Below are 15,447 nucleotides of genomic sequence, written 5' to 3'. Positions count from 1 at the left end.
ACCAGAATCAACACGACTTTTAGCTGAATGTTTATCCAATAAGCTAAAACAGAACCAAGTATCTGTACTTGAAAAAAATAATCAAATGCCCAACTTTTAATAAAGTCTTCCCCAGTATGTTACCCAGGATTTAAGTTGTTTCACTCCTGCAACACATCACATACGTACAAAGATCTTTATTTTGTTATGTACATCATTAGGGCCTGAGACCCGAATGTTCTCCACTCTTTTTGTCTGTCGACACATTTGAGGGTTCAAACCGTGGTCGAAAACCGCACACATGACCGGTCTTATGACGTTTTTTATATTTTGTGTCTTGTGCATGAAAAGTAGTTTAATTGTGCCCCCTAACTTTTGCCTACTTTTATGAAAAAGCACCAGATTTTATATTTCAGGTTTGACTATGAGCTCCAAATGTAAAACACATACAGATAATTTCTCTACATGTTGTACTGACAGACTGTTCATTGGACAAGATGAGTTAAAGCTTTTTCTTTTCAAATTGACGGCTGTTAAGTAAAGAGAGTTATTTTTTCAAGTCGAGAAGCACATGTCACTACTCTTTGACCCAAACAGTTAATTAACAGACAATTCTGTCAGTCCATCTTTCAGGAAGTGGTTCCCGGTGCTCCTCTTCATTGAATTTGTATATTTCTGTCTAGGAGTGAGTGAGTCAAGCAGCAGATTCTTCAGCAGCCGTCTGTTCGTATGCCTGCAGGGCCAGTTCAATGTAGCCCGACCTCTGGGACTCCATCTGGGCATAGATCTGCAGGAACAAGGGTCAGCGGTCAGCAAAATGGAGGAATCTAGAAAAGGGTCATGGCAATTACTTTGCAGTTAAGGCTACGCATAAAACTGTTCTAAGACTAAATTCATGATAACTGTTTTAGTGGCAGACTTGAAAAACAGAAAGTGCTCCAAAATCTACCGTGACTAAACGAGAGGTCTTGCGTGACAGTGACTGTAGCAGACACACACCCGTGTCTCCTGCTGCTAACATTTCACATTAAATGGCTGTCATTCTCAATGTCCCTCCTCGCTGCTTCAAGGCTGATGGGCTGCGAGCGCTAATAAGACCTGATGTGTCCCGAGTCTGGCCCCGCAGTTCCCACGCTGCAGAAAAACTCAAACCGCCCACATGAGAAACCTTAGATGAGACGGCCTTGACTTGACCTCTCGAGAGCTACCTGACTCCTGAAGAACCTCATTGCCTTGGGGACACAACTTATATGACCTGGACAATTTCTGGATCAAATGGCGATGTTTTATATATACACACAGCTGAGTGAATCAAAGTGTAAAAGAGGAGCAAGTAGTTCAGGGTTGAGCTGTTCTCACCTTAAGCAGGTCAGTACCAGTGGCCTGTTGGCTGGCAGCCTCCTGGGCTGACTCACTGTTGGGGTGGACCATGTGGAACAGAGACACTAGGCTCACGGCATCCTTAAACCTGGAAACAGATAAACACACATTAACACAGGCTACATACACATTACTACATTTTACTTTTAAAATGCATCACTGAAAACTCGTGAATTTTGGGGGGGAAAAACAGATAAGTTTCGCTTCCAGATTGCTGGTTGTTATTAGTCACGATTCGCCTAAAACCCTGTTACAAAAACATAGTAGTATGGATGTAGCCACGTGTCCATACATAGATAATGGTGGCTTACATCAGAGGAGGCATATACACACACACACACACACACACACACACACACACACACACACACACACACACACACACACACACACACACACACACACACACACACACACACACACACACACACACACACACACACACACACATATATATATATATACACATATAATACATATATATAATACATATATATAATACATATATATATAATACATATATATATAATACATATATATAATACATATACATATATATATATATAATACATATATATAATACATATACATATATATATATAATACATATATATAATACATATACATATATATATAATACATATATATATATATATATATATATACACATATATATATAATACATATATATATATAATACATATATATATATATATATAATACATATATATATATATATAATACATATATATATATATACATATATATATATATATATATATACATATATATATATATATATATACATACATATATATATATATATATATATATATATATATATAATACATATATATATATACATACATATATATATATATATATATATATATATATATAATACATACATACATACATACATACATACATATACATACATATACATACATACATACATACATACATACATACATATATATATATATATATATATATATATCAGATTTGTGTCAGATTTCCCAGTCTGAACATTAACAACAAAAATAGTCCCTCACACCTGTATGAAGCATTACTGTCACACCTCCACCTCCAATCTCTGAGTCCACCGGCTATCGTCTGATGAGGAATTTGCCTCTAGAAGCAACGTCTAATATTTTTGGGGGCTTCAGGTGAACAGGGCAGATTTTCAGGCCACCGTTTACAGTCAAACGTCTCTCCACATAAAACACAGTGATACTTTTTCTAGGTGTTTTAGGTCCAGACAGGCTCATCTCATTAACAGCTATCTGCATATGAATGCAGGTAAATTAAACAGCTGATGCATTTCAGTCAATGTGTTCGACCTCTTTAGCTCTCCACAAGAACCTTTAACCTGCGGGCAACCAAAGCCTGCTCAAACATTACTGGTCAAACTAGAACCAGAAAGCTTCCAGCCCCAATATCTTGCTCCTCGCCTACAGTCTGTATTTTCACATCAAGAAATCTGTTCATAGAGATTAACTTCAGACAAACTCACAGCTCTCTCTTCAGCATGTCCACTATGAGCCCGTCGACCCTGCGAGCGTTGACCAGGTACCAGGCCATTCCTCCGAAGTGTCTGGTGGAGCACAGCAGCTCGTACTTGCCATGCTTTTCCAGGTCCTCATAGGCGGCAGCGTGCACCTAAACACCAGGAGGAGATTCATTACACACTTCATGGGGATTTTCTCTTGTGTGCAATCATTCAACACAATGGTCTTCACATGAAATTCAGAAACTTCCAAATCATCTTCTCCTTCCATTTGACTCTCTGTATCAGATGACCTTAAGAAAATATAGAAACTGACATGGGAAATTTCATGGTTGCACAGACTGCGTTCTTTCAGTGGAGGTGGTGATCAGGTCAAAATACCAAGAAGCTCAATGTCATCTTACCCTGATGTATTCTGAGGAGTCTGGTTCAAACTGGACCAGACACAGGTCCAACACATCCTCGTGCCGGTCCTGAGTAAACACCATCTAACAGAGAGAGAAGCGTGAGTGCCTCAGAAAACTGATTAGATACAGAGGTTTTCAAGTTCTCTGCCCAATTGGGTCTTTTTTCAGGACTGTGTGGGTGTTCACAGATCTCCCTTTACAATACACCTTTGCTCCACTGTCAGGGAGGATAACCTATCATTTCTCTGGATTAACAGCAGAAAACGTATGGGTGTTGTTTTCATATCTTTGTGTTTGAAAATGACACATCCAGGTCAGAAATGTGTATTCGCTCCTATCCTGTGAAATACTAGACAACAGAGTACTAAGACATGTAAAAGGTCTTATCTAGATGTATGGTTACTGTCTGCTGTGTGTACCAGTACATCATCTACTTGTCTCACATACTATATTGTAGTCATAATATAGTAGTTAGTAAGTATAGAAATTATGGAATACCGATGCTCTACGTACTGAATAATGCAATATTGCAATGCGACAGAAAACTCACTTTTTAAGATTAAAAGTAGGAGATTTATCAATGCAATAATTAATGTTTAATTAGTTACATGCAATAAATAAACAGTGACCCAGGTCTGTACTACATACTCAGTCTTAGCAGATTTACTGTAAGTGGCAGGGATGGGTATAATTAACATTGATACTACTCTGAGACACAATACTACACTTCCCACAACAATCAGTCAAAATGTCTGCTGTGGAAAAAGCAGGAGATCGAGGGAATCATGAAGTAGAGGGAAGAAAGACACAAGCGCTGGTACTGTTTTGGCGATGAAGGGAGTAATAAGAGCCTAATATGATCCAGAAATATCAATATTATAATATTTTGACATGTCCTACTTTCATATTCTCTTCCTTGAAGATGAGGGGGGCTGTGAGCTTGCGTCCCTCCTTGGGGAAGTAGACCTGAACGAGCCGGTCTCTCTCCTCCCAGCTCCCCTTCCGAAGAGTCCCGTTGGGCTCCCGTACAACAATGAACCTCTCCTGGAAACACACAGCATGCACAATGTCTGACGGGACAACATGTGAGCCATACAAAACTGCTGAGTCGACAACAAAGTACACAAACGATCCTTAGACAATGATTCATAAACTCGATCAACTTAAATTCATGTGTTTGAGATATTTGTTATCGACATTAAAATAACAAATATAAGTATGATTGAATTACACATGGAAACTATTTAAAAACTGCTATACTCCAACAAGTTTGTGACATTTAAATGCAGATCTATACGATGTTGGCGTCTGTAAATAAAATACACAACTTGTACTGACTCTACTGTGCTGTGCCGCACACATTAACAGCAAGGTGCGGTGTGTGTGTGTGTGTGTGTGCGCGCGCGCGCGCCTACCCTGTGTGGGATATCGTATGTGATGTCTGTAAAGACGTATTTAGCCGTGTCCATGCCCTCCAGCATCTTATCCTCAGACAGAACATCACTGATGGGCTTCCTCTCCGGCAGGACGGGGGGCATCTGCAGCAGCTTCTTCGCCTTCTCTGTGGCTCCCATGACGGCCTGGATAAAGAGACAAGTGACTGGATGACGTAAAGTATTCCTGCGACGCGTTTGTGAGACTGACAGGGGACGTTATGGTGTATTTAAAAGGGGCACCTGCTCCACTTGTTCGTCAGTCATGAGTTTGTAAGTGGGCGGATTCAGCTTCTGCTGGATGGGTCGGAACACTTTCTGCAGGTCCAGGCCCGTTATCCTGCTGAGGATGTCCTGCACAGCTGCATCTGTGAACTGGGGCCTTACATTGTCTGAGAGGCCAGTGGAGGAAATCACACTAGTTAATGGTTTGTACAATGTACAGATCTGCGCAAGTAAAACACTCAGGTAATGCAATGTGTAATTGTTGATAGAGAAAAAGTAACACAGATAAACATAACTTCACAGTTTCAAAGAGCAGCACCTCTTACGATTAATACCACAGACACAGGTATAAAGATGGAGGACGTGTCTCCACTTCCTCCCACTAACCACAAATGAAGCTAAATTATCCTGAATATGAACACTGCCATTTTACGCATATATAACCAGAGTCTGAGCAGTGGCGATAGGGGGATGGACTCGTGGTATCGAGGTCCTGTTGATATCAGCATGTCCCTTTTCACTGTGTAAACAGAATACTTCCTATCAGTACCTATGGGATTAAAATCTCTACATTTTTGGTTTTATCCCAATGCCATTAGAACATAAAATCATGCATTCCACGTCTTTATGCTTTAATCTAGAGGTCCTGGATTTAAATCAAGATAAACCCATTTTCCCATATTTGATATATAGACAAAACACAGTGATCGGGATTGATGCTGATTAAAATAATGAAGTTATTGAAAATAAGCACGTGTGTCCCCTAAATACAGGTTTTAAACTCTAGTTCGTGGACAACAGCAGAACCAAATGTATAGGAAGACTTTGGATGGTTGTAAAATAGATTAAACAGTGTGTACAATGTGCGTTCCTCTGCATGTAGGTTATTTAAACTGCTCAGACATGTGAGGGGAGTTTGGCAGCAGCACGACACAGAGAGGAGGAGGAGGAGGAGAATGAAACCTGCTGCAAGGTCAGAGTCACAGTGAAGAGTCACAGGAGGTGAACATGATGAAACCCAACCTGTGTCCTGAGCCCCGCCGCAGAACGTCCTGACGCCACATCTCATCAACGTGTGTGTGCTTCTCTCGACGTGTTTAATCCGGGAGCAGCTCCGGAGCAAGCACCGCGCTGAGCTGAGCCCCGCCATGTTTGTTATTACCGCAACGTGACGACGCGACCTTTCACCTCACGCTGCAGCAGCTGAGCGCTCATGGGAAATGTAGTCTGCGTCAGTGCGTCCAGCCTCGACTGTGCGTCTGTTTATTTCATTTTATTTATTATTAACAGCGGGTATGTTATCAGCAGAGGAAGAGACTAAACAAGAAGAGAGAGACCTGCTGTTCTCTCTGTTTTCAATCTCTTTCTACATGTTGAAAAACATTCATTTTCTAATAAATACATGTTTTAAAATCCAGATAGCGACACAGTGCACCAAAAAGAACAGAGTATTTATCTATATATATATATTTATATATATATCAAATTTAATATCTCCCCTTTAAAAATGTGCCGCACTGAGGGAATTAGGAAATTAGTTTAATTGTTATCAGACTCCTATTGGTCCAAATCCGGAAACAATTAAATCCATAAAATGAATAACATAATTATAACATTGACTGTATATAAAAAGGATGATAATCATAACAATCACTCATTAAAAAAAAAAAAAACTAAAATAAATTAATTTAATTTCCACTTTGACCACTAGGTGGCACTATGCTACCATCTATACTGTAAATGTACAGTGCCTGCAGCCCCAGATCAGAGGTGAAGTATATTGCTCTCAGTGGGAGACAGAATCCCCATTTATAACATATTGTGTGTTTGTATTGAAGTCAGAGAGGCTTTTTCCGTCTGTGTTTGATAAGTGGCTCAGCTCCGTGTAACCCAGACACATTCCTCACTTTGTCATTACAGTGTGTTCCTCAATTGGCTGATAGCTGTGTAATCTGTCTGGATGATAAGAAGTCACACATTCTGCTAATAAAGACAAACACACTCAGAACACACACACACACACACACTGCATATCCCTGTGTCTCTCAAAACATTCCAACGTGCCCACAGATTTATTTTAAACTCATCTAACACCGAAAGTGGAGAGTGGGTAAAAATCATTTAAAAAGACAAAACCGAATTTAAACATATTCATATCTATACCATATGTTGGATTCCCCACATTGAGGATATGATGTTATCTGATTATTACAGGCAAATGAAACTGAGTGTAAGTGTTTCTTCTGAGTCTTTTCTTTGTTTTTGAATTATGGATTATAATCAAAAATGTATGGGACATTTTGTCATTTTAATAAGATAATCAATTTATTAACAATAGAGTGAATATATTTTCTGTAACTGCCTGACATAAAAATTGGGAATGTGCTAGTTAATTTCTTGTGGATTTTGTGAATACAAAGAACATAAAAACACCATCCAGACACGTATGCGCTCTTGTGTATTTACACAGAGTGTACATTTATATAATAACAGTCTCAGCTCACTCATGAACGAGGTTTGCTTCAGATTTAAAAACTGCACAATGACTGAACAGATCAAACCGTCACCTTCTTGCTGCTTTGCTTTTTGGTTCATAAAGTTTTTGAATGTTAAGAGCATTGCTGCAGAGCCTTTTTAATCTTCACTGTCACTAATTCAATCATTGACACATAAATCTGAACCACATGTTATCTTTGTGTCACAGTCACGTCCAACCTCAACTAGAAACAAAACCATGTCCATGTTGAGGATGAGCGATCCTTACAGGAAGTGTTTGGCTCATGTTGCAGATTTTTCTAGATTACTACCAAAAGTTTCCAATCTTTTTTTTTTTTTTATGGATGTGCCATTAAATGTTATTAAAAGACATTGTTTTTTTAACCTTGTTTCTTGGTAAATGACTAAACTTTGAAAGTTTTAGTACCAGCAGCTGGTTTGCATCTTCCTTTTCACTAACTGCAGTAAAGTATTTTTTTTATTATTTGTTTTCCTGACGCAAAACATAATTAAAGAGATAGTCTCATTTTAATGACAGCACAGCCAGAGGCAGTTAAATTTAGTTTTTTGAATGAACAAAAACATATTTTCAGTGTTAGAAATTGAATCGTAACCAATATTACTGACACTATTATGTGGATCTTGTGGTGAGACTGTTTTGTGATTCACTGTTATCATGCTTTGATGCAGAAATCTCCAGACGTGTGAAGACTGGGCGACTAAAATACCCTCTTCTCTCCGAGAAATAAATACTTAAATTTCTTGTTTAAAAAACTACCAAACCAATATCACAGAAAATATGTTTGAAGACAATGAGAAAGTGTCACCCTGACTTTACTATTGCAATGTGAATTAACCCTTCCCTCTTTTATAGGGCTATTTTATAATATACTCACTAGTTACATATACATTTAAATATTTTTCATACAGAATTTTTTGGGGACTATATACAGGGACTATAGTGAATATTATATACAGGTATATATATTAATCAGTGGAATGGTACCTGTGTGAAGAAACAGCTCTGTCCATGTTCATTGTGAAGATGAAACTTGTCCCTCAGTGCGACCGTGTGACTCACTGATGTGTTTTTAATCGTTTTTAGAAACTATGAAGCTGTGTGGGACGGAGGAATGAGGCATAACTTTATAGTATAGATCAATATATTGTTTTGATCTTCTCATGATACTTGTTAAACATAATAACCATTTTGAATAGTGACTTATCCTTATCCTAAGTTTTATGAAGATGATGATTTTAAAGGAAGATTTCCATACTCTGTCAATTTTGAGAACATAAACTTAGAATACAGATGTTCTTTCACATTTTAGATGATCATGTCTTTCTCAGTAGTGGTCACAAGCCCCCAACCCGCCACAATTCACAAAAAGCAGCCGCTTCACCCTCCACCCCACCACCACCACCACACAGCCCTGGAGATCATTAATAATACCTCCTGTGCCACGCACAAACCCTTCCTCCTGGATCTTATTTCCCATCTCCCCCCCCCTCACCCATCTCCCTCCTCCGGGCCCATGACTCCCCCACTAATCTGCAGTGGGATTTAGATATTAGGAGGACAGATGGAGGTGTGGCTCCGTCGGTAATGAGGTGAGCAGTGGCAGCGAGTCCGGAGGCCCAGACACCGGCGAAACGACGTGTGGATTGAGCTGTAAGAGGCCCCAACACAACCAGATGTACACAGCTGTCATGCTGCTGACAGAAGGTAATCCTGCGTCCCCAGCCCACTGCGAGAGACCGAGCGAGAGAGAGAGAGAGGGAGAGAGAGAAGGGGATCATCTATCTATCCATCTATCTCTGCATGATAAACCTTCATGAACCTATAGGTATGAAATGTGAAATCTTTGCTGCTGAATTGGAATTTCCCTTCACTTCCTGAAATGAGATTGAATTGACCCTGCAGTGGATCCACATGCACATATCTACTTTCTCACACACACACACACACACACACACACACACACACACACACACACACACACACACACACACACACACACACACACACACACACACACACACACAGACAGACCATATGAAAATGTTATACTTCATGCTCAATGAAACTAATGTCATATTCAGACAGAGAAAATATATTTTTCTGAATCCTGCCTATGTAAGGAGACATAACACCAATTTCCAGTGTGGTTTCATGTGTTTTTCTGTCAGATTTTCCATCCCTGAAACAAGGTCAGAAACTAAGTCAGACGAATAGAATGAAAAAAAGATACTAATATTTTATTTACTAAATAATTAAAGTTTTCCACTGAGTTCCTTAAAAGAAATAATTAAAAACGATATATACATTTTAACGGTTTCTGAGACTGAAAATCAGTTTAAATGCAAAATGTAAGTGGAGAATATCTAAGTACATTTACTACTGCACTTCAGCACACATATGAGGTACTTGTACTTTTACTCCATTACATTTCAGAGTTTAATATTATACTTTGTCTCCATTACATTTGTTTGACAACTTATTTTACAGAGTGAAAAGTTTCATACAAAATATTTCATTATCTTATTAAATATTATGTATATGCATATAGATGTTTAAGGTGAAAACAGCCATCACTATAAAATATATAAAAAGTTAACCCCAGCCCAACCAGCCGCAATATCAAAATGCAACTTATATGCTAAAGCATCAACAATAATAATATACAAATAAAAAATAGAATAGTAACAATAATGATAATAATGATAATATTATTAATAATAATAATAATAATAATAATAATGTAAGATTATCCTCCGCAAAACATATTCTACACAATAACTGGGTTTACTATTTAAACTGTTACTCATTTTTAGAATAATTTTGAATACTGGATATTTACTTGCAACTGAGTATCCCTTAAATATTAAGTATTACTTGCTTTTATTCAATCAAAGAATTTGAGTTGTTCCTGCAGACGCTGCTCCTGCATCAGTGAATAGGTTGAGTGTAAGAGTGTGTGTCAGTGTGACTGGGAGCCGCAGGAAGTTGAGAGGTGAAACCTGAGTGTAGAAGAGGGGCTGGAGGGAGGTGGAGGGGTTTCGTGGGTAAAGGGGGTGTAAAGGGTGGTGGGCCGGTAGGTGGATGGGTGGGTGGTAGTGGGGCACTCTGGGAATGACTCGCCACATATGTTTATTTAGCTTTCTGCACGTTGGATGGGTTCAGAGCAGGGTGAAACGGAAAGGTGTGTGCGTGTGTGTGTGTGTGTGTGTGTGTGTGTGTGTGTGTGTGTGTGTGTGTGTGTGTGTGTGTGTGTGTGTGTGTGTGTGTGTAGAGGATGTCTATCCTCAAACAACTGGAGTATCAAATATGTGGGATGGAACAAGTAACTTCATTTTAAGTTGCTGTGAATTCAGCACCTTGTTTCCATTTCTGGTTGATGGGAGGTGATGGGGTAATGTGGGTGTCATTTTGAAGTGTGGGTGGCAAAATCAGTGCAGACAGTAGTTCATTTCAATACTGGAAATCATTCAGGTTATAGTATTGCTGCTATTCAATATAATAATCCTATATATTATTCATGTTTGGTTCTACATTTGCCTCATGTCTTTGTTCAGTGTCCAACAGTCCTCACTGCTGCATGTGAAAACACATTTATAATGGTTTTGAATTTATAAAAAGATTTAATCAAAAACCCAATCAAAAGTATGAATATGGTAAAATAAAAGAAATTACCATTAAGAACATAATTGCTATCGCAGTCTTTTCTCACACAAAGACAGTTAGACCCTTTAACACTTAATCCAAATACACAACTGATTACTTTGTTTGTGTACATACTTACAGAGCTCAGGGAGTGTATTTAACAGTTTCATATTTGCGTGGGTCTAAAAAAAGGAAATATATCATAATGAAGGAGAACATTATGGGGTTAACTCCTTTTTAAATGATCCTGAAAATATTTCAATAGAAATGTCAATGTTTTATGTGTAAAGTTATACATATTGTTATGTTGCTATATTTCAACTCATATTTTAACTTTAGTGTGGTGAACTGGTAATGATCTTTCTATATTTATTCACTTAAATGTGTCTCTGTTTTGTGTTTATTAATGTTAAGTACTAAGACAAACTAAATGCAGGCAACTTTGATGCAGCTCGTCAAAGAATTCCAAGATTGCTGTGTGCGTACGTGTGTGGGTGTGTGTGTGTGTCTATGTGCGTGTGGTGCGCACCTGTGTGTGAGCTGTTATGGCTTGAGAATGGGCACTCAAGGCCAGTCTTACTCTCCTCCCAGTCTTTGAAGAGGAGTGGGGATGGGAGAGAGGGCAAACAGAAGGCCAGAGGAGACGCAGTGATAGGAGAAGTGAGTGGGAGACAGAGGAGAGGAAAGGAGTGAGGGAGTGAGGGAGGGGGCACAGTGACATTACCTCCGACGACCTTGACGACCTCTCTCTGAAACAAAGTTTTTAGGAGATAGTGAATGTGGAGATTGTTAATAGTTTCATGTGAATAATTCAAACACATTTTTCTAGTTGAGTTTATAGCATTTTTTTTCTGAAACAAGTTTTTAAAAAATTGGAACACATTGTGGACTCATTCAGCTTTAAAGTCAAAAACTAAACCAAAATCAGCTCCCAAACCTTTTTCAACAGTTTAAAGAAAATCAATTGCCAGAGAATATTATTGAATCAGTTTAATTCCACCTTTTCTCATAATGCAGTTTCAGCAACAAATTCCTGAAATGGGATAATTCAGTCAGAGTGCACTGGCATTTTGCCTCCTCATTTGAAAGTGACAGTATAGAGACAGGAAATAAGGGAAGAGAGAGAGAGACATGGGTGTGTCTACACGGGTCTCCTGCTGGAACCAGACCGGGGATGTTGAGGTCAGATGGTTTGTGTCTCAACCACTGGACCACCAGGACACTTTAAGTGGAATAATCATAATCAGTTGACTAAATGTTGATTAAGATGGAGCACGACCTTCTGACTTTGGCCGTTTTTTACCGTTAGAGACGGAGAAAGAGAGAATAAACGGAATCCAAAAGAGTGAAGACACGGGCACGGTAAAAGTGTGCATTCGAATGTGTGTGTGAGTGTGTGTGTCTCAGAAAGGGGGCTGCATGCAGGGTCAAAGGCGGGGAATGCAGGAGGAACCATCGCTTACTGCAGCAGAGTTCACCTGCACCTAATGACCTTCACTGACCTCCATCCATCTGTTTATATTCACTGATTTATGCCTCTCTCTCTCTCTCTCTCTCTCTCTCTCTCTCTCTCTCTCTCTCTCTCCCTCTCGCACACACACGCGCACTGGTTCATTGAAGCAGGTGACTTTTACCTCCTCTTTCTTAAATTAAGCTATTTGTCATATTTTGATCTAAATACTGAATTAGACATTGAGCAGGGTGAAGTAAATTGAGCAAAAACTGTTAAAGTAAATTGGGGTTTGATTTGAAACTATGATCTCATTTAGTCATTTTGGCTCTTTTCAGTGTTTTGTCTTTATTGCAAAGACTAATATAAATTGTGTGTTTTGGTTAGTAAAAATGTTCCTGAGCTGGAAACAAATGTGCGATCACACCAGGTTCGCCTTCTAACAACCGGGCCACAAGGAGCACGTTGGTTTTGGTTTAATATATCTATTGGTAATTAAAATATTCAAAATGAATAAGGACAAGAAATATCGTGCATAAGCTAAGTTTCTTCCTCAGAAGTAACAGAGCTGGAAAGTAACTAGGTTTCCAGGATGTGCATAAGGTCTCATATTTTTTAGGAATGTCTGTAGTGACCTTTAGTCACATTTGTCTGCTTTTCTATGGCCAAGCAGCTTGAGACGGTTTCGATTTGATAACTAACAGTAATACTTATACTGATTGATTTAACAGTGCACTCATCAAGTGATTTACTTAGTGTGGAAAAGTCACTTATGTCAGACAGAGCATGAGAAGTTGATTCATCAGATTTAAATAACCCTGCACTTCATCTTTATGATGTAAAAGAGAAAAGTTTTTATTTTAACTTCAACTACACATATGATAGTTATATAACTTCATTTATAGAGCATTTATAAACACAACATACAAAGTGATGCACAACAAAAAGGCAAATGGTTAAAATACAAAGTGCTATAAAACAGAACAAAGTACATCATTATAAATGATAATAGGAATAAAAGACCAATAAAAGCCGGGCACCCCAAGATTTTACTACGCAGACTTATTTCCTCAGGCAAGTTAGTTGTGCACCTACAAAAATTGTGCATGTACAAAAAGTTAGTACAATGAGAGATGATTGTGTGTGATAATTTTCCATTTTTCCTCCCCAGTGAACCTGTTGGCTCATTAAAATCCTGTCTGATCGTCCCAGCACTTTCCTTTTCTCTTTTTAATGTTGCTGCATTCTCGGATCTCAGTTATTACTTAAGTGAGCACAGTTTGAATGCACCCGTCAGAAAAGCCAAACGGCAAAAAATGGGCCCAAAGTTGTGATTTAATTGTCTTTTAAGTAAGTACAGGTAGGGAGTACCTCACACGCATAATGTACTGTTACACACATAAAAACATGCACATGCTCACACTAACCTCACCTCAGCATCACCTTCATCCCCCATAGCCCCCTGCCGACACAAGCTGAAAGGCAAACCACCAAACACACACACACACACACACACACACACACACACACACACACACACACATACACACCTCTGCTGCATTTGTTTCCAACTAAGCCCCCAGCCGGCCGGGTTTACGGGGTTTACATGCAACGCGAGAAGCCACACACGCTCCTGCACATCCCCCCTCCTGCTCTTTCACTCTCACTTTGTTTTTTTTATAATTCAAAATTGGGGTGGGCAAGAGATGGGGTGACAGGGGGAGCGTGGCGCTGATAAGGTAGCTAATACCCAGCTTTTTAACGGGTCAAAGGTCACCTCTGCACGACTGGGTGGTGGTTGGGGTGCTGTGTCCGTATTTGGAGAGGGGGGGAATCAGTGGATGGTCTTTGAGGAAGGGGGGGGGGGGCTTTTTAAAATTATGTCATATTTAACTTTCGAGCAGTGATAATGTTTTTTTTGTCGGTGACAGTAACAATTATCAGTGTCCCATAGCAGCAGGAAATCCAGTGGGACCAGTCTTCTGATCTGCCCCTGCACTCAGACCTCAGACAACACACACACACACACACACACACACACACACACACACACACACACACACACACACACACACACACACACACACACACACACACACAATCTTTGGCACACACTTGTTACCACTAAATCGGCCTGTTGATTGAGACAGCCTCTAATTTTAGCCGCAGACCTCCAGCTCCCGACCAGCAGCTCTTTTACATCCCAGGTCCGGTTGGGAATAGGCGGAAGAAAAGGTGATTTATAACTGTCATGTCTGTCACGGCAGAATCGTGCACGCGAGGGGAGGGGCTGCTGCACTGACGCTGAGGGGGGAAATGAAGTTACACGCAAGATGCTGACAGCAACTGTTGTTGTTGTTGTCCAAGGAGGGGGTTGTCTGGTGTGTGAATGCTGCTGTATTTATCACAGTCGCACAAATAGTTGAATGTTTATGCAACACGCAGATATTACTGGAGACTGTTTACACGACATGACACGCACTGATGGAAATCCACTGAGAGAAATCATGGGTCACATGTAGGTGAATAAATAACAGAATCCATTAAATGAAAGGGATCGGTGCAGATTAGTGCAAAACAAGACGAGGTCAAATAATGTGTGACTGTGTTTCTCCTCCAAAGCAAAGAAGCTAAAACCTGTTTCCACATGTCCACAAAGTTTCCACATGTCTTTAGATGAGATAATACACTGACTAGAATATTTATCATTCATCATTGCAACATATTATCAAAAGTGCTCTTTCACCTCTTGAACTGTTGCTCCTCCCCTCCTCCTCCACACATTCAGTATTTTAATACAGCGAACCCAATATAGCTGCTCTCGTTTCTTTTTCTACAAGTATGGAATAGTGACTGAAACGCGGCCCATTAAGACGACATGTCACTTCCAGGCCGCTGCTCTG

At 39.4% G+C, this 15,447-nt stretch overlaps 1 protein-coding gene across 1 annotated transcript; it reads right to left on the bottom strand.

The window, feature by feature from the left end:
- Positions 1-76: 76 nt before the first annotated feature.
- mrps22 (mitochondrial ribosomal protein S22) lies at positions 77-6,115 on the bottom strand. The gene is made up of 8 exons (XM_034604225.1): positions 5,958-6,115; positions 4,953-5,101; positions 4,692-4,856; positions 4,177-4,320; positions 3,274-3,357; positions 2,876-3,021; positions 1,339-1,447; positions 77-766 (listed from the first exon to the last, which is right to left on the bottom strand). The coding sequence occupies exons 1-8, from the start codon at positions 6,082-6,084 to the stop codon at positions 674-676; spliced, it is 1,017 nt and encodes a 338-aa protein (XP_034460116.1). The 5' UTR covers positions 6,085-6,115; the 3' UTR covers positions 77-673.
- Positions 6,116-15,447: the final 9,332 nt, after the last annotated feature.

This window comes from Hippoglossus hippoglossus, chromosome 13, assembly GCF_009819705.1.
Source record: "Hippoglossus hippoglossus isolate fHipHip1 chromosome 13, fHipHip1.pri, whole genome shotgun sequence".
Lineage (NCBI taxonomy): Eukaryota > Metazoa > Chordata > Actinopteri > Pleuronectiformes > Pleuronectidae > Hippoglossus > Hippoglossus hippoglossus.
The sequence above is the reverse complement of the archived record's forward strand: the minus strand, read 5'-3'. Positions and strand labels throughout refer to the sequence as shown.

What these genes read in the sequence shown, in the direction of transcription:
- mrps22 (XM_034604225.1), bottom strand. Translation starts at nt 6,084, where the DNA reads ATGGCGGGGCTCAGCTCAGCGCGGTGCTTGCTCCGGAGCTGCTCCCGG. An exon ending in CATACGATATCCCACACAGG is followed by an intron (nt 4,321 to 4,691) that starts GTAGGCGCGCGC and finishes GTGTGTTTCCAG; the next exon opens with GAGAGGTTCATTGTTGTACG. An exon ending in ACTCCTCAGAATACATCAGG is followed by an intron (nt 3,022 to 3,273) that starts GTAAGATGACAT and finishes CCTGGTGTTTAG; the next exon opens with GTGCACGCTGCCGCCTATGA.